Source organism: Panicum virgatum, chromosome 4K (genome assembly GCF_016808335.1).
Source record: "Panicum virgatum strain AP13 chromosome 4K, P.virgatum_v5, whole genome shotgun sequence".
Classification (NCBI taxonomy): domain Eukaryota; kingdom Viridiplantae; phylum Streptophyta; class Magnoliopsida; order Poales; family Poaceae; genus Panicum; species Panicum virgatum.
Window position 1 is genome coordinate 9706837 of NC_053139.1, and position 25742 is coordinate 9732578.

The 25742-nt window shown below is 45.8% G+C and overlaps 2 protein-coding genes across 61 annotated transcripts; both read left to right on the forward strand.

Annotated features, from left to right (window-relative positions):
• Positions 1-8964: 8964 nt before the first annotated feature.
• On the forward strand, positions 8965-14469 carry LOC120702987 (vegetative cell wall protein gp1-like). Of its 11 annotated transcripts, none has more exons than XM_039986980.1 (6): positions 8967-9733; positions 11006-11055; positions 11295-11429; positions 12477-12574; positions 13967-14109; positions 14279-14469. In XM_039986980.1, exons 1-6 carry the CDS (start codon positions 8997-8999, stop codon positions 14364-14366), a joined length of 1251 nt encoding a protein of 416 aa, XP_039842914.1. In that variant the 5' UTR covers positions 8967-8996; the 3' UTR covers positions 14367-14469. The 11 variants fall into 11 exon arrangements, 8 of the variants coding, with proteins under 8 accessions (XP_039842919.1, XP_039842914.1, XP_039842913.1 ...); XR_005686645.1 differs by adding an exon at positions 12214-12356 and having other exon boundaries at positions 8968-9733; positions 11250-11429; positions 13967-14469; XR_005686646.1 differs by adding an exon at positions 12214-12356 and having other exon boundaries at positions 8968-9733; positions 11250-11429; positions 12489-12574; positions 13967-14469.
• Positions 14470-15071: 602 nt separating this feature from the next.
• LOC120702989 lies at positions 15072-25329 on the forward strand. Of its 50 annotated transcripts, XR_005686682.1 has the most exons (11): positions 15072-16518; positions 16918-16966; positions 17046-17083; positions 17148-17187; positions 17387-17499; positions 17581-17667; positions 18718-18868; positions 22845-23004; positions 23348-24476; positions 24598-24772; positions 24864-25329. XR_005686682.1 is itself a non-coding variant. In XM_039986988.1 (4 exons), the coding sequence occupies exons 2-4, from the start codon at positions 24398-24400 to the stop codon at positions 25111-25113; spliced, it is 480 nt and encodes a 159-aa protein (XP_039842922.1). In that variant the 5' UTR covers positions 23052-23440; positions 24364-24397; the 3' UTR covers positions 25114-25329. The 50 variants fall into 50 exon arrangements, 2 of the variants coding, with proteins under 2 accessions (XP_039842922.1, XP_039842921.1); XR_005686659.1 differs by having other exon boundaries at positions 15072-16966; positions 17255-17499; XR_005686665.1 differs by having other exon boundaries at positions 15072-16966.
• Positions 25330-25742: the final 413 nt, after the last annotated feature.

Genomic DNA, 25742 nt, shown 5'->3' on the forward strand with positions numbered 1-25742 from the left:
CCCCCCCTTGACCTCTGCCATGGCTGCCGGCGAGCGCCACCGCCGCGAGCGGAAGGATGACATCACCGAAGAAATTCAAATTCCTGCAAATACGGGTTGGGCCGGCCGCTTTCGGCCCACATTCGATCAGCCTGAGTGCGGCCTGCTTGGCGAACTCACTCCGGCAGAAGGCAGCATTCACTCCTCCTCCTACCTCCAGACTGAGCCGCTGCTTCCCTCCTCTGGCAGTAACTGCGCCATAGACTCTGCTCCGAATCCGCAGGATATCTGGGATAACGGGTTGAACTCTGCCACTCACCTCATCCGGACTTTCAGCGGCGAGGGAGCGCATTCACCCCTCAGGTTTGAGCGATCAAATCCCGCGCCGAACGAACGTCCTGCTGTCCGCACGCCGAATGGATGTCACTCCGCTCAGAACATCAACGCCTCGCCGTCTGCCACCGGCTTTTCTCAGGCGTCCCATCCGGGTGCGGCGCGGCCATACCTCCGGGCGCTGCTCTCTTCCGTCCCCGCGCCTATAAAAATGGCAGATGGCAGCAGGATTCGTCGTGCTCGTTCTGTGCCTCCCTCCCACAACCAGTGCTTCCGGTGCCTTGCAACCGACCACCACGTCGAGGCGTGCAGGGACCCGGTCCGGTGCCGACAGTGCCTCCGCTACGGCCACCACAGCAGAGCGTGCTCGATGGCGGGGCAATCCGCGCTCTGGGCGCGGACCGCTAGGCGTGCGGCGATCACATCCAGCGATGACTCCCCTTCGCCACCTCGCCCCCGTGCGCCCGTGCCCCCCCGGTGCATTCCCATCTGGGGCCGCAGCGGGCTAGCACTCCCCGACTCTCGACCGACGGTCATCTGGCCCGGGAGCTCTCCATCCTTCCCCCAGCACCCACTCCCGGTCCCGTTCCCCTGCTGCTCTCGGGGAATAGCGCCGCTTTCCTTCTGTCAGGTTTTCCGATGTCGCCCATTCTCCTCGCATCCACCTTTCACCACCCCCGCCCCTGCTGTGCTTGGCGTGCCACCACCCCTTTCTTCCCAGCTCCTCCTGCCCTACCTACTGGCGATGATGCCACCGGCGGAGATGACTTTGTTGAGGTCCACATGCCCCCCCCCCCGTGGACATGGAGCCCTGCCGGCACCTCGCTTACGCCTTCGTCGAGCCTGAGTGCGCTGACCCAGGGCTCTTCATCCGCACTGCCCTGGAGTAGCGTGGCTGCAACCCTCCTGTCCGGCTGGCTGCCTCCTCCCATGGGTCCATGATGGTGGTGTTCTGGCACCCTTTCTTTCGTGAGAAGACGCTGCGTCGCGGTCCACTTCACCTTGATGGCCGCGTCCTGCGCCTGGTTCGCCATGAGGAGGTTGACTTCAGGTTTGTGTGTCGGTACCGCCGGCTGGCGGTGCTGGCCGCGACCAACTTCCCGCCTGAGCACTAGTGTAGTGAAAATGGCCTCTCATGCCATATTTCAATATAATGTTTTGGTGATTGATATAGACAACACAACACTTGGACTAATATGATTGTTAAGAAAACCATTCTCAGGCTTTTAGGTTCAAGTGATGACAAAGAGAAGATAGGCGTAGCTAGGCCCGTAGCGCCCTGAAACCTCTTCGGTCCAAAGGACAAGAATCGAAGAGACTGTGAAGAAATTCAATACACCGGTTGAACCGATGTTAAGGAAAAGACACACGCCGGTGTAATTGTCCAAAAGCTGGAAACTGAAGATACACTCATCGGATTAACCGACGTTGAAGAAAATGCATACGTCGGTGCATTGCCAAACGAAGACCGATGAAAATACATACACCGGTTGAACCGACGATGCATCGGTCAATTGCATCGGTTCAGTTGTCCAGAGAGGTGGTTTTTGGAGGAACGTGAAGAAGTTACAATCACCGGTTAAACCGACGCTAATTTTACATACACCGGTTGATTGCATCGGTTAAACCGGCGATACACCGGTTAATTGCTAACGGCTAGTTTTTCAAGTAGCAGTTTACATACACCGGTTGAACCGATGATGGCTTTTGGGGTACGTCGGATTAACCGGCGTTAAGCACATTTCTGGCAGCTTTTCTCCAACGGCTATATTTGCTTGTGCTGCCTATATATACCCCCAAGGCTGGGTCATTTGAGTGCGCTGGAGTTCAAGGAAGTATACAAGAGCTAAAGATCATCTCCAACCATCATAGAGCTTCATTGTACATCATATAGGCTTAAGCACACTTGTGAGAGTGCTTAGTGCTTGTTTAGGCTTAGTTCTTGAGAGAACTAGCTTGAGAGAAAGCCTTGCTGCGGCAAGCACCTTGTGTACTCGTCGTGTGACCCTCCGACTTGGTGTGGAGTGGCAACGACACTTTGTGCGGGGAAGGAGGCCCCTACTTGGTGTTAAAGCTCCAAGATAGTGAAGACGGTGCCATGGTGACGCTTTGAGATAGACGGTGGCGGTGACCTCATCTTTGTGACTTGGCGTCACTTAGCCTTTGCTTGTCGGGAGCCTTGGAGGCGTGGCAAGACGGTGATCAAGCGAAGAGACTCGGCATCCCACTTGTTCGTGTTGGACAAGTGGCCGTGGACGTAGGGAGGGACTTTGGTGTCCTAACCGAACCACGTTAAATCGTGTGTCTTGGTGTCTTCACGGGAGTTTGCATATCCTCTCCCTTACCGCTTTACTTACCGCATTACGTTTCCGCATTTACTCTTTCTTGCTTACCTTTACTTTCCTAGTTAGTTTGATTAGGATTGGCTATAGGTTGCAAGTCTTTTGGGGTAAGTAGAGGGTAGCATAGATAAACCTTAGTCATAACTAGCATGTGTAGGACGTGTTAGGTTTATCTTATGCAATTAGATTGAGCCCTAGGTTAAAAAGCGATTAGCGACCCTATTCACCCCCTCCCCCTCTAGGGTCGGACACCCCGGTGATCCTTACAACTAGACCAGGGAGCGCATCACTCGCGTATTCCAAGTCTACGGCCAGGTGTGCTGCGTCGACAAGGAGTGCTTGGAGATGGTGGGCGATCATCCACCTGACCACGACTATGGCGCCGACATTGCTGACTACTCGGCTGTCCGTGTGCTGCTACTCCTCGACAACGAATGCATCGTCAAGCCGTCCATGGTGGTGCGGAACCTTGATGGTGGGCTGGCGGGCATCGCCAAGGTATGCATTGTCAAGTTCTGGGCGCACCCCGACGGCGCTCCGCTCCCCACAATCACAACTTCTTCGACTGGGGTGACGACGGCGACGATGTACTCTCTGAACTTCTCTCTTCTCGACCGTCTTTCGTGGCTTTACAGGAAACTAAACTCCACTCCCTGAACTCCATGAAGCGAAGTTCCTTTCTCCCATAACGACTCTCAAACTGTGTTACTAGGGACTCGACAGGTGCATCGGGTGGGATGCTCACTGCATGGGATGCCTCTCTCTGCAGCTTGGAGACTGTCTCGGCTCTCCCGTACACTCTTTCGTCAGGCTTCATGCTTGTGTCTGATAACAGCTGGCTGATGCTCACCAATGTCTACGCTCCCACTCAGCGGGAGGACAGACCGTCCTTCTTCCACAAACTTGCCTCCGTTGCTGAATCCATCACAGGCCCGTGGATGGTTCTTGGTGATTTCAATCTTACGCGCTGCCCAGAAGATAAAAACACTTCCAACTTCAACACTTCTGAAGCCAACAATTTCAACGAGCTTATCAACGCGCTGGGCCTCATTGAAATCCCGCTTGTTGATCGCGCTTACACTTGGAGCAGCCGCCATGATGAACCGACTCTGGTGCGTCTGGACCGCTGCTTCGTGAACAGCGACTGGGATGCGGTGTTTCCAAACACCTACCTTAGCTCCCTCACACGCTACGCTTCCGATCACGTTCCCCTGCTGGCGACGGCTTCTACTCACATACCTCGCATTGTATGCTTTCGCTTTGAAAACTTGTGGTTGCACCACCGCCTCTTCCCTCCCATGATTCTTGCGGCGCTAAACCAACGTGCCGAAGGCCCCATTGCAAAATCCTTTGTTAAGCGTCTCAAGAACTGCCGAAGCACTTGTCGCGCCTGGTCCCGTCAACTCACCCCGATTGCTGTGCGCGTCAACGACACGAAAGTGTTGATCAATGCTCTTGACCTGCTCGAGGAGCAAAGATCGTTGCATGCTGCTGAAGCCACTCTCCGACGGTGCGCAATTCAAGGACTGCAAGATTTAAACTCTAAACAGTTGACCTTCTGGCGCCAGCGCTTCCACATGCGCCTTGCTCTTGAATGGGATGAAAACTCCCGCTTCTTTCATGCCGCTGCCTCTGGGCGCCACAGGAAGAACGCGATCGCTTGTCTTGAGGAAGACGACGTTGCTACCTGTGCGCATGACGCCAAGAGCACCATCCTTCACACCTTTTATTTGGATCTTGTTGGTCGTGCTAGAGAAACTGCTTGGCATTTCAATCTGAGGGAGCTCTACCACAACATGGCAATCTCCTCAGCTGCTCTCTCTGAACCCTTCTCTATGTCTGAAATCACACAGGCTGAAAGCATCTAGGCCCCAAATTCGAGTTTTGGTAATTAATGACAACGGTTTGTGGATTAACGATTTCATTTGAGATAATGAGTATAGGTTGATCCACGGATGAAAGAGATTTGGTTGTGAACGTGTGGAGTTTTGGAGATGATGAGCAAAGCTCGGGCTCAAGGCAAAGGTATAAAATAGGGGTTTTGTATTTTACCAGCCACAAGGTGTTTAGTGGATGAAAAGTAACCGGATTTGTTGGATAGATAGCCGTACTATCAAGAGGGGTTGAGTACTCGTGCTTGACGGATAGTTAGTGCCATTTCGCTCAAAATATCTAGGTGCATGCATGAGGGCTAACGACGTTTTGAAAAGATTTGAAAAAGAACAAGTTTGAGAGCTGACTGCACAACCGCGGACAGTCCGTTCCCTGGAGCGCGGACGGTTCGCACACGTACCATGCGCGGACGGTCCGCAGCTCTAACTCAAATTGTACCAGAGAGGGTGCTTTCTCTGGTAGAGGTTATGATCTGTGCGGCGGACGGTCCGTCCTTGGGGCGCTTACGGTCCGCTGGCTTTTTGACAGTTTGTACCAGAGACATTGTTGTCTCTGGTGGATTTCAAGGATGAATGGCGGACGGTCCGCACCTAGGGCGCGGACGGTCCGCACCTAGGGCACGGACGGTCCGCCGGCCTTTTTCAAATTGTACCAGAGACGATATTCGTCTCTGATGGTGTGGAACACATAACTGCGGACGGTCCGCCCATGGGGCGCGGACGGTCCGCCAGGGCTGTAACGGCTAGTTCTGACACGCATTAAATGCACTCTGACTCACTGGTTTATAACGGCGGACGGTCCGGTTTTTGAACCGCGGACGGTCCGCGACTTCGCAGAAAAGAGTGTAACGGCTAGTTTTGGAAGGGATGTCTATATATACCCAATGCATGGCCATTGGGTGCCTCTCTTGGCCATTTGGAAAGCATACTTGACATCATAGAGCTAAGGCATCCCTCTCACACACACTTGCTTAGAGATTGCATTCTTGAGAGTGTGAAGGCTTTCTAGTGCATTGCATCAATAGTCTGAGCTTTGTGGCACTAGGGAAACTTCAAGCAAGCGTCATCGACTTGTTACTCTTGGGAGTTGCCGCTCTCTAGACGGCTTGGAGAAGAGGATTTCGTGGAGCTCCTCCAAGGAGATTGTTGAGGAGCCCCGATTTCGGTTGTGAGAGGTCTTGTGCTCACCTCACCGGAGTGGTGAAGAGCAACTCTAGTATAATCGAGGTGTGGAGAGGTTCCTTGATTCAAGCCGGCTCAAGATCAAGAGGTTCTTGATAGATGAGCGGTTGATTCTTGGAATCCACCTCAATGTGGATTAGGGGTGACCGGCAAGTCATCGACACCACGGGATAAATTCTTGTGTCAAGTTTGGTTACTTCTCTTGCCCACTTTAATTCTTGTTTTTACTTTGAGCAATTTACTTTACTAGAGCTTGATTTGTATCTTGTCGCCCTAGATTGCAAACCCATCTAGAGATAGTAGTAGCATGACATAGGGTTTTCCTTTGTTACTAATTAAATTTCTCTAGTGTTATTGGTTTTAGATTTTAAACCGCCTATTCACCCCCCTCTAGTCGGTGTTCTTGATCCTACACAGGCGCTCTTTGCCATGGACACACATGCGAGTCCAGGCCCAGATGGTTTCGGCCCCTCCTTCTACAGACATTTTTGGCCGACCTTGAAAACTGACATAGCAAAGCTTTTCGATGCGTTCCACGCTGGCATCTTAGACTTGGACGGCCTGAATCGTGCTCTTCTTGTTCTGTTGCCAAAGAAGGAAGGTGTCCGTACGGCGGACGGTTTCAGGCCGATTTCCCTTCAAAATTGTCCAATGAAATTGTTCTCCAAAGTCTTGGTGAACTGTCTTAAACCCCACATTACGACTTTGGTGGATGCTGACCAAACCGGCTTTGTCCATGGGAGGAGCATTGCGGAAAATTTTGTTTACGCCGCTGACCTTCTCAGCTGTTGTTACAAGCGCAAAGCTCCGGCTGCCATACTCAAGCTCGACTTCAAGAAGGCGTTCGACTCGATCGAGTGGTCCAGCTTGGATGCAATTCTGCACATCCGGGGTTTTGATGCTAATTGGAGGAGCTGGATATCCAACATCCTCTCCACGGGCAAAACTGTCGTCCTGCTGAATGGCGTGCCACGACGCTGGATTACTTGCCGCCGTGGTCTGTGACAGGGCGATCCTCTCTCGCCATTTCTTTTCATCATAGTCGCCGACGTCCTGCAACGCCTAATTCGGCAGGCATCGATGAATGGAGATCTTTGCCACCCCATTGACAACTCCCTCCTGTGTCCTGTTCTGCAATACGCGAACGATACGCTGATCCTCTGCAAAGGCGACGTCCACTCCATGCTGTGCTGAAAACCATATTGGACAACTTCTCCCTCGCAACCGGGCTTACCATAACTTCCACAAATCCACCTTCGTTCCTATGAATGTGGATGATCAAACTGCTACTGCTATGGCAACTACTCTTGGTTGTGCACTGTCCACCGTCCCTCAAACATACCTGGGCCTACCTTTATCTCCTCACAAACTGCGGGCTTCCGACTTCCAACCTCTCCTAACTTCCTTTGATCGATACCTGGCTGGTTGGAAAGCTCGCCTCTTGAGCACTAGTGGTCGTATTGTTTTGGTTAATGCGGTGCTTGGGAGCCTCCCAATCTACTTCATGTCCTCAACCTTGCTCCCAAAAACCGCCAGGGAACTTCTCGACGCCAAGAGACGGGCGTTCTTCTGGATGGGGGAGGACAAATGCAATGGTGCAAATTGACTAATTGCATGGGAACGGGTGTGCCAAAGCCGCGCGGCCGGTGGTCTTGGGGTCAAAAACATGGAGGACGTTAATCACTGCATGCTGCTCAAATTCATACATAAACTCCATGAGCCCGATCCCCTCCCGTGGAAAAGGTGGTTCCTCTCACACCATGGTGCCGACCTCAGTGGTGAGTCGGATTCCTACCTCGCCAAACTGGTCTCGGCGGAGCTGCCACGGTATCGTGCTCTGACGAAAGTTCAGGTTGGCGATGGCGCCCATGCATCCTTCTGGCACGACAAATGGTTGCTGGATTCTTCTCTGGCCGACAGCTTTCCCGCCCTCTATTCGCACCACACCAATGACACTGCCAACGTGCAAGCTGTGCTTGCTAGTGGCCTCCGTGAGCAGCTGCGTCCTCGTCTCACGCATGCTGCTGCTACTGAATATGAGGTAATCACTGGTTGCCTCTCCCAACTCATCTTGCCTAGTGGTCGCAACGTCCGTTGGTTAGCTGACGCTACGCCTCAGCCTTTCACAACGCGAGGTGCCTACCACATTCTCCACGGCTCTGCTCAGACGTCTGATGTGGTCCGCATTTGGGACACTCGGCTACTTACGAAAGTCAAGTTCTTCGCTTGGCTGTTGCACCATGGTCGCCTGAACACGCGCGCTCACCTCTACCACAGAAACATCAGGAGCCAGGAGGAATCGTGGTGTGAGCACTGTCATGGCACTATGGAAACAGATGGCCACATCTTTTACGAGTGCAACAAGGCCCGTGCCATCTGGACCCGGCTCCAGTTCGCCGTCCATGAAACCACCTTGAGGAGGCCATGGGTTTTCGCGGCTGCTTCCCCACTACCTGATGCGGTTCGAACTGATGTGATGCTACTTATTCTCTGGCATATCTGGAAAGCCCGTAATGCCATGATCTTCGACCACCAAGACTCCTCTCCCTCCGACGTGCTCCGGCGCATCATCTCGTACATCGACGCGTGGAGCTGCTGATACAGGAAAATGACAGCTGAGTTACAAATTTGGCGCAATTGGATTGTAAACCATTAGCTCCCCCCTCTCCCTCCATCTCATGTATTCTTGCTCCTCGGTGCGCCGAGGTTATGCTTGTAACTGAACTCACAAGTTTCAATTGAATAGTAGGTGGGGATTCCCCCTGATAAGATTCAAAAAAAAAAAAATTGGATGGCTAGGCTGGAGTTCCCTAGCCAATTATCCTCCCAGAACTTAACTTTCTTGCCATCACCAATCTTCCACCTAAAACCTAGTTTAGCTGCCTTAGCAGCCCACATAAACCCTTTAAAGAAATGGGAGGCCCCAGCATCTTTGCTACTGAAAATGTTTGGCTTGCAGGTATTATATTTGAAGTCTAGGAGGGTTTTCCAGAGTTTACTATCTGTGCAACTATATCTTTTCAGCCAGGATCCTAGTAGGCAAAGGTTTAGTTCTCTCAAATTTGGGATCCCTAGCCCACCAAACTCCTTTGGCATGCTAATACTTTCCCAATTAGCTAAATGGTATTTATGATTTCCATCTGAATCATTCCAAAAACAGTTTGCTAAATGGGTGTTCAAGGCCTTGATAGCCCATTTAGGAAACTTTATAAAAGAAAGAAGATACACAGGAATACTTGCTAGGCAAGCTCAAGACCAATCTAGCACCATGAGAGAGGAGCTTCCCCTTCCAGCACCGGCTTCCCCTTCGCTCGAGCGGTTCCATCTTCCCCTCGCGCGCAGTTCCCACGACTCGACGGTTCCTCACCGCGCGCCCCTCCTGCTTGGCGTCCCCGCCTCGCCCCGACGCCGCCCTCGCCCTCCACGTCTCGCTCGCCGACGCCGCCGGGCCGCCATCCCGCTTTCGCGCCGGCCTCGCCTCCCCTTCTCACTCGCCGGCGCCGCCGCCGCGCCCTGTCCGCTCGGTCTCCCGGTCGCGCCCCCTCCCCCGCGCCCGTCCCCCTCGGTCTCCCGGCGCAGACCGCGCGAGGCGCGGTGCGAGAAGACCGTCGTCCCCTTCTCACTCGGGCCGTCCCCTTCTCACTCGCCGGCGCTGCCTCCGCGCCCATCCCGCTCACCGGGAAAGGAAGACCTAAGGGCGGGCGGCGCCGCCCTCTCCCTCCCCGTCGCGCTCCCGGTTGCGCCCCCTCCCCCGCGCCCATCCCCTCGGTCTCCCGGCGCAGATCTCCGGCGCACTCGACGACCTCGCCGCGCGACCGTCCTCCCGGCGCGGATCCACCACGCGCGGGGTGCGCGGTCGTCGTCCCTGAAGCCCGGCTGCCTTCCGTCGCGCCCGCCTCGCCCCCGCCTCGCGCGTGTGCCGGCACACGTCAAGATCGACCAGCAGCTGGGGCGACAACACCTCGGAGGGCATCATATCTGTGCCCAACGATCACGGGTTCAGAAGTGAGTTCTTTGCATTGTCATCCTCTTCCGTTTTGTCTGTTCGAGCGCTCAAATCTGTCAAACGTTGCTTGATTTTGCATACCTCCTTGGCCTGGTCAGGGAAATTAGCAAGTGACCGTGAGGCGTGAGCCCCTTGATCAGGAACAAATGACTAGGGTTAGATCAATAAATACCAACTAAAGCTGCCATGTTATCTTATCATGGATTGATCTGTTGAGGTTCGTGGCTGCAGTTTTCAATTTCTTTTATTGCTGTACAACTCAGCTAAGGCTAGCATTCCATACCTAATCTGGTTTCAATTCAGTAGAGTGTATGACACTAATTATTCGAAGCAATTCAAGAGCTTGTGCCTAATTGACAATGTTACATGCAATATTCTTTTGTTTTCTTGTCACTGCAAACTGTAAACAGAGTGTGCCTTAACTTAAAGATCTGTTGATCCTGCTAGCTTCAAAGCGAGGCCGTCAAAACTGGTGATGTTTGCTATGTTCCGATTCAGAATTTAGCACAAGCTGGTTCTGTATCAGTTATGACTTTTTAGGTCTCTTAGTATTGAAATGGACAACACTACCCATTTTAAGTAAACCTTATATAGTTAGGTTTTTCTGAGTATGCGGTGTGTACAGGGAATGTTAATTATTAGGCCTGGCCTGGTTATCAATGGCATGGATGTATTACATATCAACCTTTTGTGATTAACAGTTCAAACCATTTTAAGTGGTTTTTCTCAACATAGACAACTAACTACCTCATCCGTTTCTTGTTGGCTAGCATGTTTAGTGCCTAATATGTGTTTATTGATGACTATTATTAATCACGACGTCACAGCCACCGCTGCAAACATTCTAAAAATCACTCCTTTGTTTTTCCCTTTGTGGCTCCTATTATCCTAAAGTGTTTTAGAGTGAATTATTGACACACATGTTTTATGTTTGTGGTTATAGCAAAATTTCAGTATATTGGCTCGTGGCACATAAACCCTTCTTTTGTGGCTATAGTGTTTGAAAAAAATGAGCTATAGAAATTCTTATCATCTGATTGACTGCCTGTGCCTGGCCATGCTGTAGAATTGGATCTATTTGTTGTATAATTTCGTAGAACCAGATATTCTTACTGCACACTCATAGATTTGTGATGGTGCAGTGATGCTTTGTCCATGAGCCATTGCTTTTTCTAAGATATCTACTACTTTTTTGCATCTGATGTGTATAGTTTAGTTTAGTATATCTGAAGATACATGTATATGCTCACAAATAATATGGCGCTCAACAGATCGGAGTTTGTGCAGTGGCCTGTCGCTCTACTGTTCACCTCTGCACCAGGTAATTAATAGGACATGCTCAGCATGCTCCTTGAAGTGCATGTTAGAACTAGCATGCTACATAAAACTCTGCAGTAATCAATCAACTTTGTATTTATTCAGACTTGTTTTCTGATAGTCCCATGGTCTGTGCAAAATTCATCTTTACGAACTATTACCTGAGTTCCGATATTAATGTCGATGTACTTGAGCTAGGTTTCAAGTACTTTGATCTTTATCCGGCTTCTTTGTTCGGATCAGTCAGTAGCCAACATGTTGTCAAGAGAATTTATCTTCTACCTAAAAAGAACGAAGTTGGGGTATGTCCGCTCGCTCGTGTGTCCGTTGTCGCGGTGTGTCCGCCCGTCGCCCGCACCGGCTCCCCCTTCGCTCGAGGTGAGCCAAGTTTCAGTTGAGCATTTTTATTCTTAGACCACTGATTTCATTTGGGCCTCAGTTCTTCTTTGCCTTTTTGTGTTCCTTGTCATGATGACATTGCATTACCTGTCTTCTCTCTGAATTTAGTAGAGACAAACTTGCATTTTGTGTCATCTGCAGTTCTTCACCAATTCAAATTTTTTTATTTCTTTCCAGTATGGAAATGTGGATGGTCATAATGCAACCAGTCTGCTATATTGCTCATGCTTTAAACTTGCATTCCATTCAATACTTAAATAGCTTATCAGTTCAAGTTCATGTTTATGATATTTGTGCACCTACTGTTTATAGTTTTACAAACAGTTACACTAAGGTATTAAGAAGAATCGTGGGAGTTTAGAAAAATGGGATGATCAGAGCTTACTAACAAAGTCAAAGCTAGGGTCTTAAATAATAAACTTACATTCAGAAAACTAATTAGTGGACAAATTGAATTGTGATGGCTTTCTGATATTTTAATCACTGAATGGCCATTGCTTTTACTGATTGCTTTGGCATTTATTTCTGGTGTCTATATAATAAAGCTTTTGAACTCGCAATATATGGGACTGAGCGATAATCCAATTCAACAAACAACAACAACAACAACATAGCCTTTTTTCCCAAGCAAGTTGGGATAATCCAATTCAATGCACACAAAATTTTTCAGTTATTTAATGCGGGGGAGGAGACTCCTTAGGTTTTTGCAATAGTGTTCCATCAAAATAGAATGCTCATCAATGTATATACTGCTTGCCTGCAGATTGTTCACTGCAGACCTTCCAGTCTGTTTGTACAAAACTGAAAGCCTGAAATGTTGTCCATCAAGATATATACCTAGCATGTGTCATCAATTATGCCACTTTCATAAAAGCTCAAGGAATTGAATCTTGGTGGCACGTAGAGGTGCCATGAGCTTATTATACTTTTGTGTTTCCTTCTATTGCATTTCTGGCTAACTACCTAATGCATGTCTATAATCAAGCTATTTTTGTTTTGCAATCTGAATCAACTATGGTTTCTTAGATCTTATTGCAGTTTTCAAATGGGAGAAAAGTGTTTTCTTGAAAGCCATCATCTGCTGCAGCTACAAAAAAGCTTGGTGGAGCACACTCATGCAGGAGGTAAACTTTGACTTTGTGGATCTTAATAAATAGCCTATTTTTTATTGGACATTCTGCAAACGATCTGATTTTAGAGTTTCTTTTGGAAAAAATTGGACGACGGATTTCCTTGTCTGCGCTGTATTTCCTCTTTAGAATCATTTTTGTCATCCCTATGTTTTCATTCGAAATCCAACATAAATGTTGTAGTTGTAGTATGAGCTCTCAAAACAGAGGAAATTTTGTTCTGTAGGCGACATTTAATTGTGACTTACCGTATATATATGTACGATGTTGTGCCTTTTGCAAACTCTTTGCTTCTAATCCAGTTTTCAATCAGTGCGTACATTATGTATTCCTAATGAGCAAAATTCTTCCGTACGGTTGCGGGATTTAAAGATTTCCAGAGCTGGATTTCGGTACACCTTAAAAATCATTTCATGTCTCAAAGGCCAACCATTTCCCTGAATTTTGGCGCACACATCTGCAAGCAGGACAGATCTGTTCCATAAAAATTGTGAGCAATAGTTATATTTGACAGACACATTTGTATTCAAATAATATGTAAAAAAACAAGTTTTTCATTTCTTGTCACATTGGTATTCAATAGTCAAGATTGCCATAATTGGGAAATTGCTTGACGAATGTGTGCCGTGCCTAGCAAGAGCCCCATTTGGTTGACGAAAAGGTGCAAGAGCTCCTTTTAGTTGATGGTGCTGCCTTGGAGCTTGCTGTGCCTATCTAACTGTGCTGGTGGCACGTGTTGGAGATTGGTTCGTCATGAAAATTTTTTATCACCCGTAGCAACGCACGAGCATTCAACTAGTCATAAAGAATAAGCATGCCAATGGGGAGGAAATGGGCAACACATATCCATCCCATGCCCATTAGTAAGGCCTTGTTTGGTTCCAAATAAGTCACCTACTTATAAGTCAGGAGTGTTTGGTTGTTAAGTGATTTAAAAGGTGTGGGCCCCACGTGGAAAAGGGGGACTTGTAAGTTTTAAGTTGGGGTGGAGCTGCTTAAAACTTATAAGTTGAGGTGACTTATAAGTTAGAGTTGTTTGGCAAATTAAGTCACTTTTTTCACTTTTTAGATTATAAGTAGGTGACTTATTTGGAACCAAACATGGCCTAAGACCATCCCCAATAAGCATTAATGAGGCTACCACATACATAAGCAATTTGGTGACATGTCAAGAAAGTTAATGAAGAAAAAGATAGACATGATTTCTCATGCAATACACCATGTCTACCCAAGAACCAAGAAAGAGAGAGGAGTGATAGGGTGAGACAAGAAGAGAGAAGAGAGAGGACTGGATGAGATTTATTTTCTTCATTTGTCATAGACACTATGCATTGGGGAGGTAATGTCCATGGATAGTTTCTTACTCTCTTTTTTTTCAACCTATAGACACTATGGGTTGGGGATGGCCTAAATAACCTCGCTGATGATGTCTTGAAGTCCACCACGACGCCAGCGCAAAGATGCGGAGAGCCGGACACAGCGGCGATTGGCCGTGGCGACAACATCAAGGAGCATGCATGTAACATGAGGTAGATGTTGTGGCGGGAGTTTTTTTACAGGTGCTTTACTGTGTGAATCTAGTGTCCGGATTGGACGTTCGGGTGCTAGCAGTTCCGTTTTGATTTTTGATATGGCATGCACCTTGATTAATTTGGCCTTTGGTGCGGCTTTGATTTTGTTTTCTTTCGAGAATCGAAGACGGAGAAGAACTCAAGAACGGAGATCGAAGTGGACGGCGGGTGGCGATCCAGTGGGCATTAGCCTCACATACCCTTCGACTGCCTAAATTTACTCCCTCCATCCCTAATATATTCATTTTCGTTTCCTGATAAACAACTTTGACTAAATATATATAATATTAATATTTATGATACATAATTAGTATGTCAGGTGATTGCAAACTTCTTTGTTTACAATTGATGTCTTCATCCATCGAGTTGGAATCCAGCTGTGAGGCCAGCTTCTGTCTTTATCTTATGTTATCGGGTCGGATCCCATAATTTTTGTGTCTGTTACTATTCTTTTTTAATCCTGTGTTGTTCCCTTTCCCCTTCTCCTGAAACTAACTAGGTTGTTTCCTTCATTTTTCCTCTCCTCTAGAAATTCCATCTCACTTAAGCGAGAGGTGAGACGCGGAGTTTGGGATGCGATTTCGATTCTTTGACCGATTCAACCGCATGAGTCGTCTGCTTCATTGCCTGAATGTTGTTCTGAAGTGATTGTTCTTCTCAGTTTCTTTGATTTCTACAAATTCTGGTTCTCTTCGGTGTCTAGGCTTTGTGATGGTGCTAGATTTGGTGTGGGGGAGGGGGTTGGCTATGATGGCAAGATCAATTTATGAAATTGTTGATTTGGTAGTTCATGTTGGCTATTCATTGCACTACAACAACAACAACAACAACAACATAGCCTTTTTTCCCAAGCAAGTTGGGGTAGGCTAGAGATGAAACCCGAAAAAAATAAGTTCAAGGTTCCGGCACATTGATAGCTAGTCTCCAAGCGCTCCTATCCAAAGCTATCTCTTTAGAGATATTCCAATCCTTAAGGTCTCTCTTAACCGACTCATCTGGCTATTCATTGCACTATTCTGTATATTTGTTTCTCTGTGTCTTAAGTTCACATACGTTGCACTAAGGTTGCGATTTGATGCAGGCATTTTTTTTTGTTATTTTGAGCTTGTAAATTTGAAGTTCCCTTGATTGGTTATTCGCTTGTAGCAGTTGTTTTTTTTTTTGCATTCTTGTGAAATATTTGTAGAAGTGTAAATCTTAGCCATTTTTTTTTACGGATGTTGCTTAATGTAAGTCAGTTATTTCCTTATGATATATCTAATTTGAGTTGTTTCTAAATTAGGATATGGCAAAGATTTATATCTCCGAGTTTGTTTTGCTGCAACTTGGTATTTGGGGCATCAGGATCGTCTTTTGCTGTGTTCAATGTTAAAGGATTTTTATAATCGGTCTATCATTGTTGGTGTTATTCTTCAACGTGTTATAGGCCACAATAACTTTCACATTATTTCGGATGATATTGGATAGTTTGTATTTGTGGTATTCCAGAATTTGGCTGATGCTATAGTTCTTCATAATCGTAGGTTTAAGTGGTCAGAAGAACGTGTTGTGTGTACTCGTGTTGAGCATTTGGAGATAATCATGAATGTTAGTTCTGATGAAAGTTATGTAGTGAAGGAGTACTGTGTTTCTGCAAGTCTTATTATGTCTGATTTCTTTAGTAATTATAAAGGTACAATGATGTTGGATTGGTTTACAATGGAAATGGTTTTTTCTTATTGTTGTTGTATTCTGATTTTTAATTCTGTATGGAAGACTATAGGTACTACTTCTAATCTCAAATTTTTGTTCTATAAATTGTTGGGAAAATTGTGTTATGGCAATGGACTTGTCTACTGTTGAAGAGCTTTGTTGTAAATTTGGGCCTGTTGAATTTATAATCTAGGCTGATGCTAGAGTTTCTATTGAGAAGCATGTGGATCTGTGTTATTTGGTGAACCCAGTGTTACTGTTGCTTGTTCTTGAAGGCAATTATTGTATTGCAATCCTCCACAATGGGAATTTTTTGGGTGAATTGTAGTACTGCTTTTAACAGCCAACATTTATTGTATCATGGCCGTCATTTTGGCAACAATATCATTTTGATGCTATTTAATGGAGCAATTAGTTGTGATGGTTGCAGATAGTGATGATTCACAAATATTGCTTGATGATGATTTGCTTATACATGTTGTCGCTGAAAAGAGGAAGCAATGTCTCAGTAGTGCATTTGATGGTTCTTATGTTTCTGCAGATAATTTGATTCTTAATGAAAGTTGGTTTCTTAGATATGAACAAGTCTTTATGTTATGGATAGAAGCCTAATTTCCCTGAATGTACCCTTCTTGATCTCCAACGTGGTTATGTAGCCAATCCAGGAATGCTAATGTGAGTTTCTTTTTTTAATCAGTTGGACAATCTTTGTGATTTTGTTTCTCTCTAACAGTGATAATTTTAGATTTATTCATTAGTTAAATTCAAAGCTCTCCAAAACTGTTTGCGTCATGGTGATTTCTTTAGATTAGTACTTTATAATTTGTCTTGTTGCTTTGATTTCGATTTATGATTGTTTTATGAAATTCAATAAGGAAGAGTTAAATTTGTCCACCATGCGAAAAAGGATGTAAGCATTTTCCTTGTTTCTATTTCTATTTTTAAGGATACTAGTTTTTTGAATTAAGAATTTGTAGGTTGTATTAGTAGTTGAACTGAGGCTTCATGGATATGTGAGTTTTATTTCTTGTTGTACTAATTTGGACAGTGTTGTGTGATTTTGTTTTTATCTAGGTTCACTCATCGGCTAAATTCAAAGCTCCCCAAAATTATCTGTGTCATGGTGATTCCTTTAGATCAATACTTTGTAATTTGTCATATTATTTTTATTGTTATTAATGTATGTTTGAAAAAAATTGCAGAAGAGTAAGGTAGATTTGCCAAGTAGGGTGACAATTATGTGAGTTTTTTTTTGTCTCTATTTCTGGCTTGAAGGGGATTAATGCTGAATTTGAAATTTGTAGGTTTTGTAAGCAAGCCTTCATGTAAATTTTCCTAATCATGGTGAGAATTTTATTATTAGTAATATTCTTATTATATATGATTTGTTTTTGTAATTTTGTTTTCTCAGTCTTTGATATAGAACTTCAAAAGTATGTGAGAATTAGGAATAATGATTGTCAACCGAGAGATCAGAAAGGTATTGATGGTTTTACTTTTCATCAATGTTATTTTATAAGTTTGATTTAATTTTATTTTGTAGATTATAATTGCATTCCAAAATATAAAAGTTTTGCCAAAGAGTGGTCAATATCTCATCAAGCTTCAAATGGGAGACCTTAATGCAGCTTGACTGGTATTCATTCCAGTAAGAAGGTATATTTTTTTAGTCTAGGGCATGTTATAAGTGATTTGTTTTATGAGGATCTGGAATTTTATTTTGTTCTTTCTAAATAGTCTACTAAAGTGGTTAACGTCCCTGATTTCGAGGATGATGAAATGAAAGTTTTAAAATCCAAGGTGAAGCCGAATTGGCAGCGTGAGGTATTAATTTTTTATTTTCATTTGTTTATGGGGCGTAGGCCTCCCAAAAGGTAACGGAGGCGTGCAAAGGTTTCCTCGGTCCAGACGGACATTGGTTCTCGAGTGCAAAGGCAGAAGTAATTAGCATACCTTTTCTATTAATGCTGGACATTGGTTGTGCTCAAGTTGTTAAGGAGATTACTTTTCAAGATAAGCTTAAGGCTATGTCAAATAAAATTGAGAATATGTATACTAAGTCTTTAATTTGTTCAGGTGTCAAAGTTGTCGAAAGGTGATTCTGCTGGTCCATCACATGAAGCTCATGCAATTTTCCAAGTTACAGAGCAAGAGCGGAGGAATTATATTGTTGTTTGTAGAATGTATACCATCATTAAATAGCATAAGAGTGTATCTTTCCTCTATTTTCTCAGAAATTATGTTAATGTTTGGTTTCTATTTTTTTTTACAGTGAGTATGTTGTAAAGTTCGGCTAGGCGGCGCCTAGGCGCGATTAGTCGCTAGGCGAAGCCCGTCACCTCGACTATGGGGGTAGTCGGCGCTCTGGGCGCTAGGCAGCGCCGGCGGGGGTGGAGGAGCGCCTGGCGGAGGTTGTTGGTGGGGGAGGAACTTCAGACGGGCTCGACATCGGGCACCGGCGGAGGAGGAGGCGGCGGTGGAGGTGGCAGGCGTAGCTGGGAAGCAGTGCGGGTGCGCCAAGCGCATCTGCAAAGCGGACTGCAGACAGGCGGCGTCGGAGACGAAACAGGGGAGAGGGAGGATCGTGTGATTGAGAGAGAGAGGATGGTTGGATGGATAAGGTGGGAAGGGTAGATAAGGTGGGCTGCTGGGCTTTTTTCGATGGGCCTTTCTTTAACTTTAGGTTCACAGATCTCTTTTTTTTTATTTATGTTAATTTAAGATAATACATATATATGTGTATAAAAATTAAAACGCTTAGGAAAACGCCTAGGAGCGCCTAGGACCGAGTACTCCCGACTAGGCGCTAGGCAATGGGTCAGTGCTTAGATTCCGTCTAGCGTCTAGCTGAACTTTGGTATGTTGTTGATATAGGTGGTTGCATGTGAATTATAATATTCTAGGAAGTTTCATGAAGTCGGGTTCTCAGGTTGGCAATTTTGTTGTGAATGCATTGTGCCAAAAATATTTTATGGATGATAGGCCTAATATATGGAAGAAGCATTATTTCCTTTCTAGTGTTGGGGTAAGTATGTTTCATTCTTAATATATTTTGCAATAATTTTTCTTTTATATTTTCTAAATTTATTAGCTTTTAGGCTATTTTTCCTGCAAAACACTAATGACTATTTATATGTCAAGAAATGCTTTGATGGTGCTACCTCTATTCTTTGAATGTACAGTGCTGAAATTGTTCACTAAAAATTACAACTAGAGTAAATAAAAGTATAAATAACAAATTCTATATATATTCAATGATCATAACACCATACAAGTCACCGATCCATTATATGCATATACAGACACTATATCTGCAAAACAACAACACCCCTACCTGCCACCAAAACATTTAGAGTCCACCAAAAGAGAAGTGGAGGGGAGAAGGGATGTTAAGATTATCAAAAGTTTATAAAATACTCCCTCTATCCAATTTTGATATATATATATATTACCAAAATTGAGAAATCCAAATTTTATTGATGTATTAAGTCTCCACCTCGGAGTTTCCGCGACGCAACCCATTTCGCTTCCTCTTCGCAATAACTCCGGCAGCATGCACGCCTCGGATGGAGTGGAGAGATAATTAGGCTTGGAGGAAAACGAATTAATGTGGGTCCGCAGCTGTTAAAACTTGTGGTAAATAAGGACTTACAACGACAAACGACTGCAGAACCGATCAAGGAAAGGTTAAAGTGATTAATAGATTGATAAGTGTTGGGTATTTTAACGATGCGAATAAATCCGTAAGTGTATGGATACTGTTGTAGCTTTCACCCGTGAGTATTCAAGGGTATCGTATCCACAAGGAAGTGTGTGCACTAACTTCTTACTAAGTCGGTCCAAGGACACACCAAGATAAGTGGCGGGGATAGAGAGGATTCCTGAGGTAGTACTAAGGATAAGTTAAGGTCGATCTCTCGGGCTAGATACTCGCTTCGGGCACCGGCTTACCCCTGAAATGATCAGGAGACTCCGGCCAACGGCTCTACGCTATATCCGAACGTGGAGGGCTACTAAGGACCAACAGGGCTGTCATCACTTGTGGACTACCTCACAGACCGTGGGATATAAGACAAACGAAGGTAACCCTTAGCCTAGACACCACGTCTATGCTACTGATTACTACCGTAGTCTTACTACGTTTGGTACCCCATAGCAAACTACGGTACTCTGTATAAAACAGAGCAACGAACCCGCGAGTAAGAGAACTGATCTCACTCAAAGATAAGTACTATGCAAGAACAGAGAATCACAAATACTAACTTACTTTACTCTGAAAGAAGCCAGTATCTGTAGAGGTACAAGCTTGAAGAAGAACACCGACAGGCCGGCGCTTCCCCGAACTACTCCTCACTCTCCTCCTTTATTCTAAACACTAGCGAACTAGCGCGTCGCTTTTGCAATGTGGCACTACTCTACTGTGTGAAATGAGGGGTGAAGGAGGTCCCCTTTTATAGCCTGAGGAGGTCGGTTCCCGCCGTATGCATATATGAAAGGAATCAAGGTTGAGTAGGCGCTACTCCTCCCCAAGACGCACCTGGACGGGTGCCCGTCTGGGTTCGGGCGACCCTAGGGGTCGGCCGGCCCCAGACGGCACTCCCACAGGCCCCCCTTCCTCTGGCTAGCTGGCAGGTGGGCCCTAACCTTATCCCTTGGATGCATCTTGCTTGGCACGCCCGTTTCCTATAGTTTGTGGGCTCTTTTTGTAAGTGTAACGCAGGACTGGATCATCTGTGCATTTCTTCTGCATTCACTTGTCTTTTCTCTTGCATTTCGACTGTGGGTGCCTGCAGACCATGATTCACCAAAACTCGTGGAACTTTATTAGGTATAAGCCCTACAACTAAATTTGGTGATGAAATGTTATAAAAAGTTGCAGGAGTTTACGGCTGATTTTAGAACTTAAGGACCGTCAACAATAAGCAAACTTTTTGCCCTTGGTGGTTGTGACATGTGCAAATATATCAATCAAAACTGAATTGAGTAAAATAACAATTGCACTAGGTTGGATTGGATTTAAAAAAAAACTATAGGTTTACGAGTTTGAGTATTGTGGGAATAAACCATACCCATAAATCCAACGAGTAGAACTTTGTGTCCATTAACAGATTCACGGGTCTAAAATTTGATCCAAATTCATATTCTATAATGGAGTAAAAGCTCGTCGAATTTTGGGTTTCGGTACGAAAAATTTGACCCAAATTCATATTCTATAATGGAGTAAAAGCTCGTCGAATTTTGGGTTTCGGTACGCATTACCATTTCGTAGAAGGGGGGGGGGGGGGGCTATCGTCACGAGCATTGCGTTTGACCCGTCGTCCATCCGTCACGAGCATCCGTCCGTTGATCTCGCGTGGCGTGTTTTGTGGCCCCCCACAAGTAGGTAGGCACTAGGCAGTGTATCTATTATTTCAAGGTCCTATTTGGTATTGGGCTGTCTTTCACCCACGGTTATCTTTGGCTGTTTTCACCCACGGTTTGCATGGGCTTTAGGATGGGATCCCTAAAACTCTTTTTAGCTCTCTCTCTCTCTAACCAATGAACAGGATGCGTCCAGCAGGATAGTCGCCGGCGCAGGAGACCGCCGGCCGGGATCATTTCATAGTCTCTATCTCCACTGCATATAATCCACCAAAAAATCTTTTCTAAGTACACCCACCAACTTGCTTACCGCAGTCCAGGGGCGGAGACGGGGGCGGGCAGGGGCCTGGCCCCCAAACCCCAATTTTACACTACAAAATTAAATTTTAATTAAATTTTTATATAAATTTGTATGGTTCGCCCCTCTAACAATGAAAAAAACACAATCCTGGCTCCGCCCCTGCCGCAGTCATTATCCCTCCTCACCTCTCCTAAGTACACCCACAATTGTACACCAAAATCTCTACTAATCATTCAAATCAACAGCCCAGATTACTTCATAGATCTATTCTCTTACTCACTCAGATCCAACGGACCATATTGCCTGGACCAAACTTCCTCAGCCATCCCTCTCCCGCACCCGCGCCGAACCTCGACCCGCAAGCCACGAGCGGACACCTCGACTCCTCGCGTCGAAGAAAAAAACGTACGGCGGCGGCGGCGCGAGGAGTCCAGGACCGGCGGCGGCGGCGCGAGGAGTCCAGGACCGGCGGCAGCGGCGCGAGGAATCGACGACCGGCGGCGGCGCCAGCGGTCGACGACCGGCGGCGGCGCCAGCGGTCGACGACCGGCGGCGGCGGTCGTGGAGCGGCGAGGGATCCGCAAGGGCTCGACCGCCGGCGGCGCGAGCGGACGACGACCGATGCCAGAGAGCGGACTCGGACAGGCTGCGATCGCGGAAGCAGAAGGCAGGACCGATCCCCTGCCGAGCGGCGCGCCCTCCACGGCTGTCTCGCGGCGCGCCCTCCGCGGCCGCCGTTTGGCGTCGGCCCACGACTACGTCGATCAGCGGCCACCGACGACGGCGCGGGCGGGGGAAGGGGCTTCGCGGCCAGTGTGCAGCGGTCGTCGACGGGCCAACGCCCTCTGCGGCCGGCGTGCCGCGCTCGCTACTGGCTTCCAATCCAAACCCAAGGTACTTTTGCCCCTATCGCGGCCTCGTCTCCATCCAAACGCTAATCCCGGACCCTCCTCCTCCTTCCCTATGCAACGGCGGCCGGAGCGTGCAGCAGTGGCCGGCGCGGGCAAGGGCAGCGCGGCAAGCTCCTCCAGTTCGTCGCAGAGCCTCCAGATTGACTAGATTCCCGGCATGCTCTCCAGCCATTCGATGAAATGCATAATGATAATGAACCACAGCACTTCTATTCTATGTATATTTTCTGTGGTAGACCTCGGTGAGCTCTTCCCTTTTCCTTTCTTTTGGTTCATCTTTTTTGTTCAAGTATTATGTGTAACTTGGTATTATACATCTTGGTTAACCTTTGCAATAGCTCTGGATTGCTTCAAAAATCAGAGCTGAGTTATGCTTTGATATTTTGAAGGCAATTCATACCTCTTATTTGTTCCCAATGTTTGCACAGGCAATCCATGTGAAGGATATTGAACAATCAAATTTGCAAGAGAAAAATCGGAGCTGAGTTATGCTTTGGAATGGAGGATATATCCCAAGGCCCCAAATTGCCTTTGTTATATCATGCCATATGCTGCTGCAAATTAAATTCCATGCCAATATTTTTTATGGTATTGTATCATTGTGTTCGGATCAACATCTTTGTGTGAGATTTACTATTTCTGTATATATATAATTTAGATTTTGATCTCATGAGATTTCATTATTAATTCTGGTTTGCAGTGGATTTGGCCAACTAAGTATATAGTATGAATTTTGTACAATTTGGGAATAAAAAAGCTCTTTTCTATCGCTCATTCACTTAGATGCTTTGTAACCAGATAATATGAGAGTATATATTACCCAGAATACTAGGTGCTTTGTTCACTGATCTTGAGCTGCACGTTCTGATCAAGCTATCATGAATAATAATGTCTATTTCATGGTTCTGCTCAGTAATTAAATTCTCTGTAGATGCAGAATTGGAAGAGAGCTATACATAGTCAAGAAGTAAATCAAGCAAGTATCTGCAAAAATTACAGGATCTAGGATGTTTTGAAGGGGAAGGTACTTCTTATGTAGGATAAATAGCAGAACTCTGTTGGTCCAAAGTTCTAACCGGGATCCTTTTGCAGGTTTGTTTATCTCTACTTCTTGTCTATAGATGAAATAGATTATAGATGAGCCTACAATCAATGCTATCTTGAACTGCATGAGTATTGGCCCTGGTTTGCTATCCATGCCTTTTTGTTTTTTTTAGATGGTCTCTTATTGTGATTAATGATGCTCATTGTATTTCTGGATGGTGAGTTGATACCTACTTGTAGCCACTAGATATACTGCACACTAGAGAGTTCTTGGCCTTTTTTAATAAAGAAGTTCTTTAATCTCTAAAGGTGATGATACTGTTGTTGGACAGAAAAGAAATCGTTTCCAAAAATCCATGCAACTTTGTTTAACTGGATAGCAATATGAGTTACACAGTCTTGATTTTAATTCATTGGAACTTGGGTAATCTTTGATGGATAGCAACTTGAGTTACACAGTCAATTGCGCAATGGGGAGGGAGGGGGGGGTCTGGAACTCCAAGGGCACTGCGATTAGCCACGAATCTGCGATTTCTGCCAAATTAGGTTTCAGCTCTGGATGCAACTGAATGCATTCGCCGCAGTTTGTTTGCTTAGGAAGTTTTGGTTTATCTGGTTCGGGAGTTCTGATGCTGGTTAGGCGTGCCCCTCTGAATCACACTCTCATTCGATTCTGTCTCAGTGTCCAATAGCTTTCAATTTCCGGGGCCTATAGCAGCTATTCCTATGCTTGATCTGAAAGAGAATGATATGTTCTATTCGATCTCTAAGTCTTCACTTTATGTGCTCTTCTAACCCACATTCTGTAATAGTGCTGATTTGACTCCTGGAGGGAATCATGAGTCTACTATTTACCTCTTTGCACCCATCAAAATTTTCTTACGTGTTTACCAAATATGGTAGGAATTTTGTTTCGTGCTGTTTCCTCGAGCCTTACATGGTTGGTATGAACCCAGACTCGAAGATTCATGTGGAAGGAGTGGCAGCCACAGTTACAGGTCTGGGCATAAGAGATGGTAAGTTCACAGCTTTCACTTGCTAAATTAACATGATGGGCTCCAAATTTTTCAGAACCATAGGAACTATTTATTTAATGCGATTTTGAAGGTTGCTAATTACTCACTAACTACTCTTTAGTTTGTTCCCATGTTAGATAACAGGTCCGATCTTGAGAAGCCCTTTGCAGATCCTGGGATGTGCAATGCTCAATTTGCACATGAAAATGATACCAGTAATTTATCCTGTGAGTTATGCGGTGTACTTCGTGATCTGTCGCTGTATTTCAATAATATCAGTGAAGCTGAAGCTGGAGGTATATAATAATGTTTTACATTATGTTCTGCTACTGTGATGTAGTATAATTACTTCTTTTTAGCCTGTTAATTTAGTTACTTTCCCTCCAGAACTCATGCTAAGCGCAGAAACAAATATTTTGGAGTATCTGTACTGGCAAGATCTCTTGTTACAACATCTAATTCAAAGTCAAAGGCTATTATTGTCTCTGATGGCTCCCAAGAGAATACAAATGCAACAGAGAATAAGCAAGCTACCATGAATGCTCTGCATAAGACATACATGCCCAGCAAAAAGCGCCACATTAACATAGGTACCCTACATTGCTACAGCTACACTCAGCAGTTCTACTTTGTGTAAGTTAGTTTTCTTAGTGAAATATGTAAACCAAATTCTTCTTGCATATAAGAGTTGCGGATTGAATTTATAAACTAGCAATACATAAATTTGTGGATTGAGTTTATAAGAGTCCAGTAATATCAGCATTGGAATGTGCTTTATCCAGGCCTATCTTGAGTTCCTGTCCCTTATAGTTTGGACAAATCTATGTTGTATCGACTTGTTTGTTGTTCCTAAGGGGTCCAATACATAGTAGTTCTATGGTGTGTGTTTATACACTTTTTTTTCTTACTGCTGACCATATTCTGTTTCAACTATGGATTATTTGTTGTTTTGTGTATGTCTGAAATTTAGCTGTGACGAGTAGATTCTGTTCGCCAGCCTGCGGCCGCCGATCGGTCCACGTGGGATCATGTCCCATCTGGCACGCACGATGGCCCGTGCGTGCGACCGCTGCACGCTTGTACTCGTGCCTCCTGTCTCCGTGCAACTGCCAACTGCTACCCTATGGTACACGCCCTGCCGGTCGTTGCTTGCACTCCTGCCACTGCCGCCAACGGGCTGCCGGCGGCCGGTCTGTGCTCTGGGCGCATGTGCTGATGTGCGGAGCTCCTGCTCCCGGCTTGCCGCGACAGCTTAGTTGGAGTTGT

Excerpts from the sequence above, each read along its gene's own strand:
- LOC120702987 (XM_039986978.1), top strand. The coding sequence starts at position 8,997 with ATGAGAGAGGAGCTTCCCCTTCCAGCACCGGCTTCCCCTTCGCTCGAG. Across the intron at positions 9,734-11,005 it reads CAACGATCACGGGTTCAGAA|ATCGGAGTTTGTGCAGTGGC; the intron begins GTGAGTTCTTTG and ends GGCGCTCAACAG. Across the intron at positions 14,110-14,278 it reads GAGCATGCATGTAACATGAG|ACGGAGAAGAACTCAAGAAC; the intron begins GTAGATGTTGTG and ends CGAGAATCGAAG.
- LOC120702989 (XM_039986987.1), top strand. The coding sequence starts at position 24,299 with ATGAGTCTACTATTTACCTCTTTGCACCCATCAAAATTTTCTTACGTG. Across the intron at positions 24,477-24,613 it reads AGGTCTGGGCATAAGAGATG|ATAACAGGTCCGATCTTGAG; the intron begins GTAAGTTCACAG and ends TTCCCATGTTAG. Across the intron at positions 24,773-24,871 it reads CAGTGAAGCTGAAGCTGGAG|CTAAGCGCAGAAACAAATAT; the intron begins GTATATAATAAT and ends CCAGAACTCATG.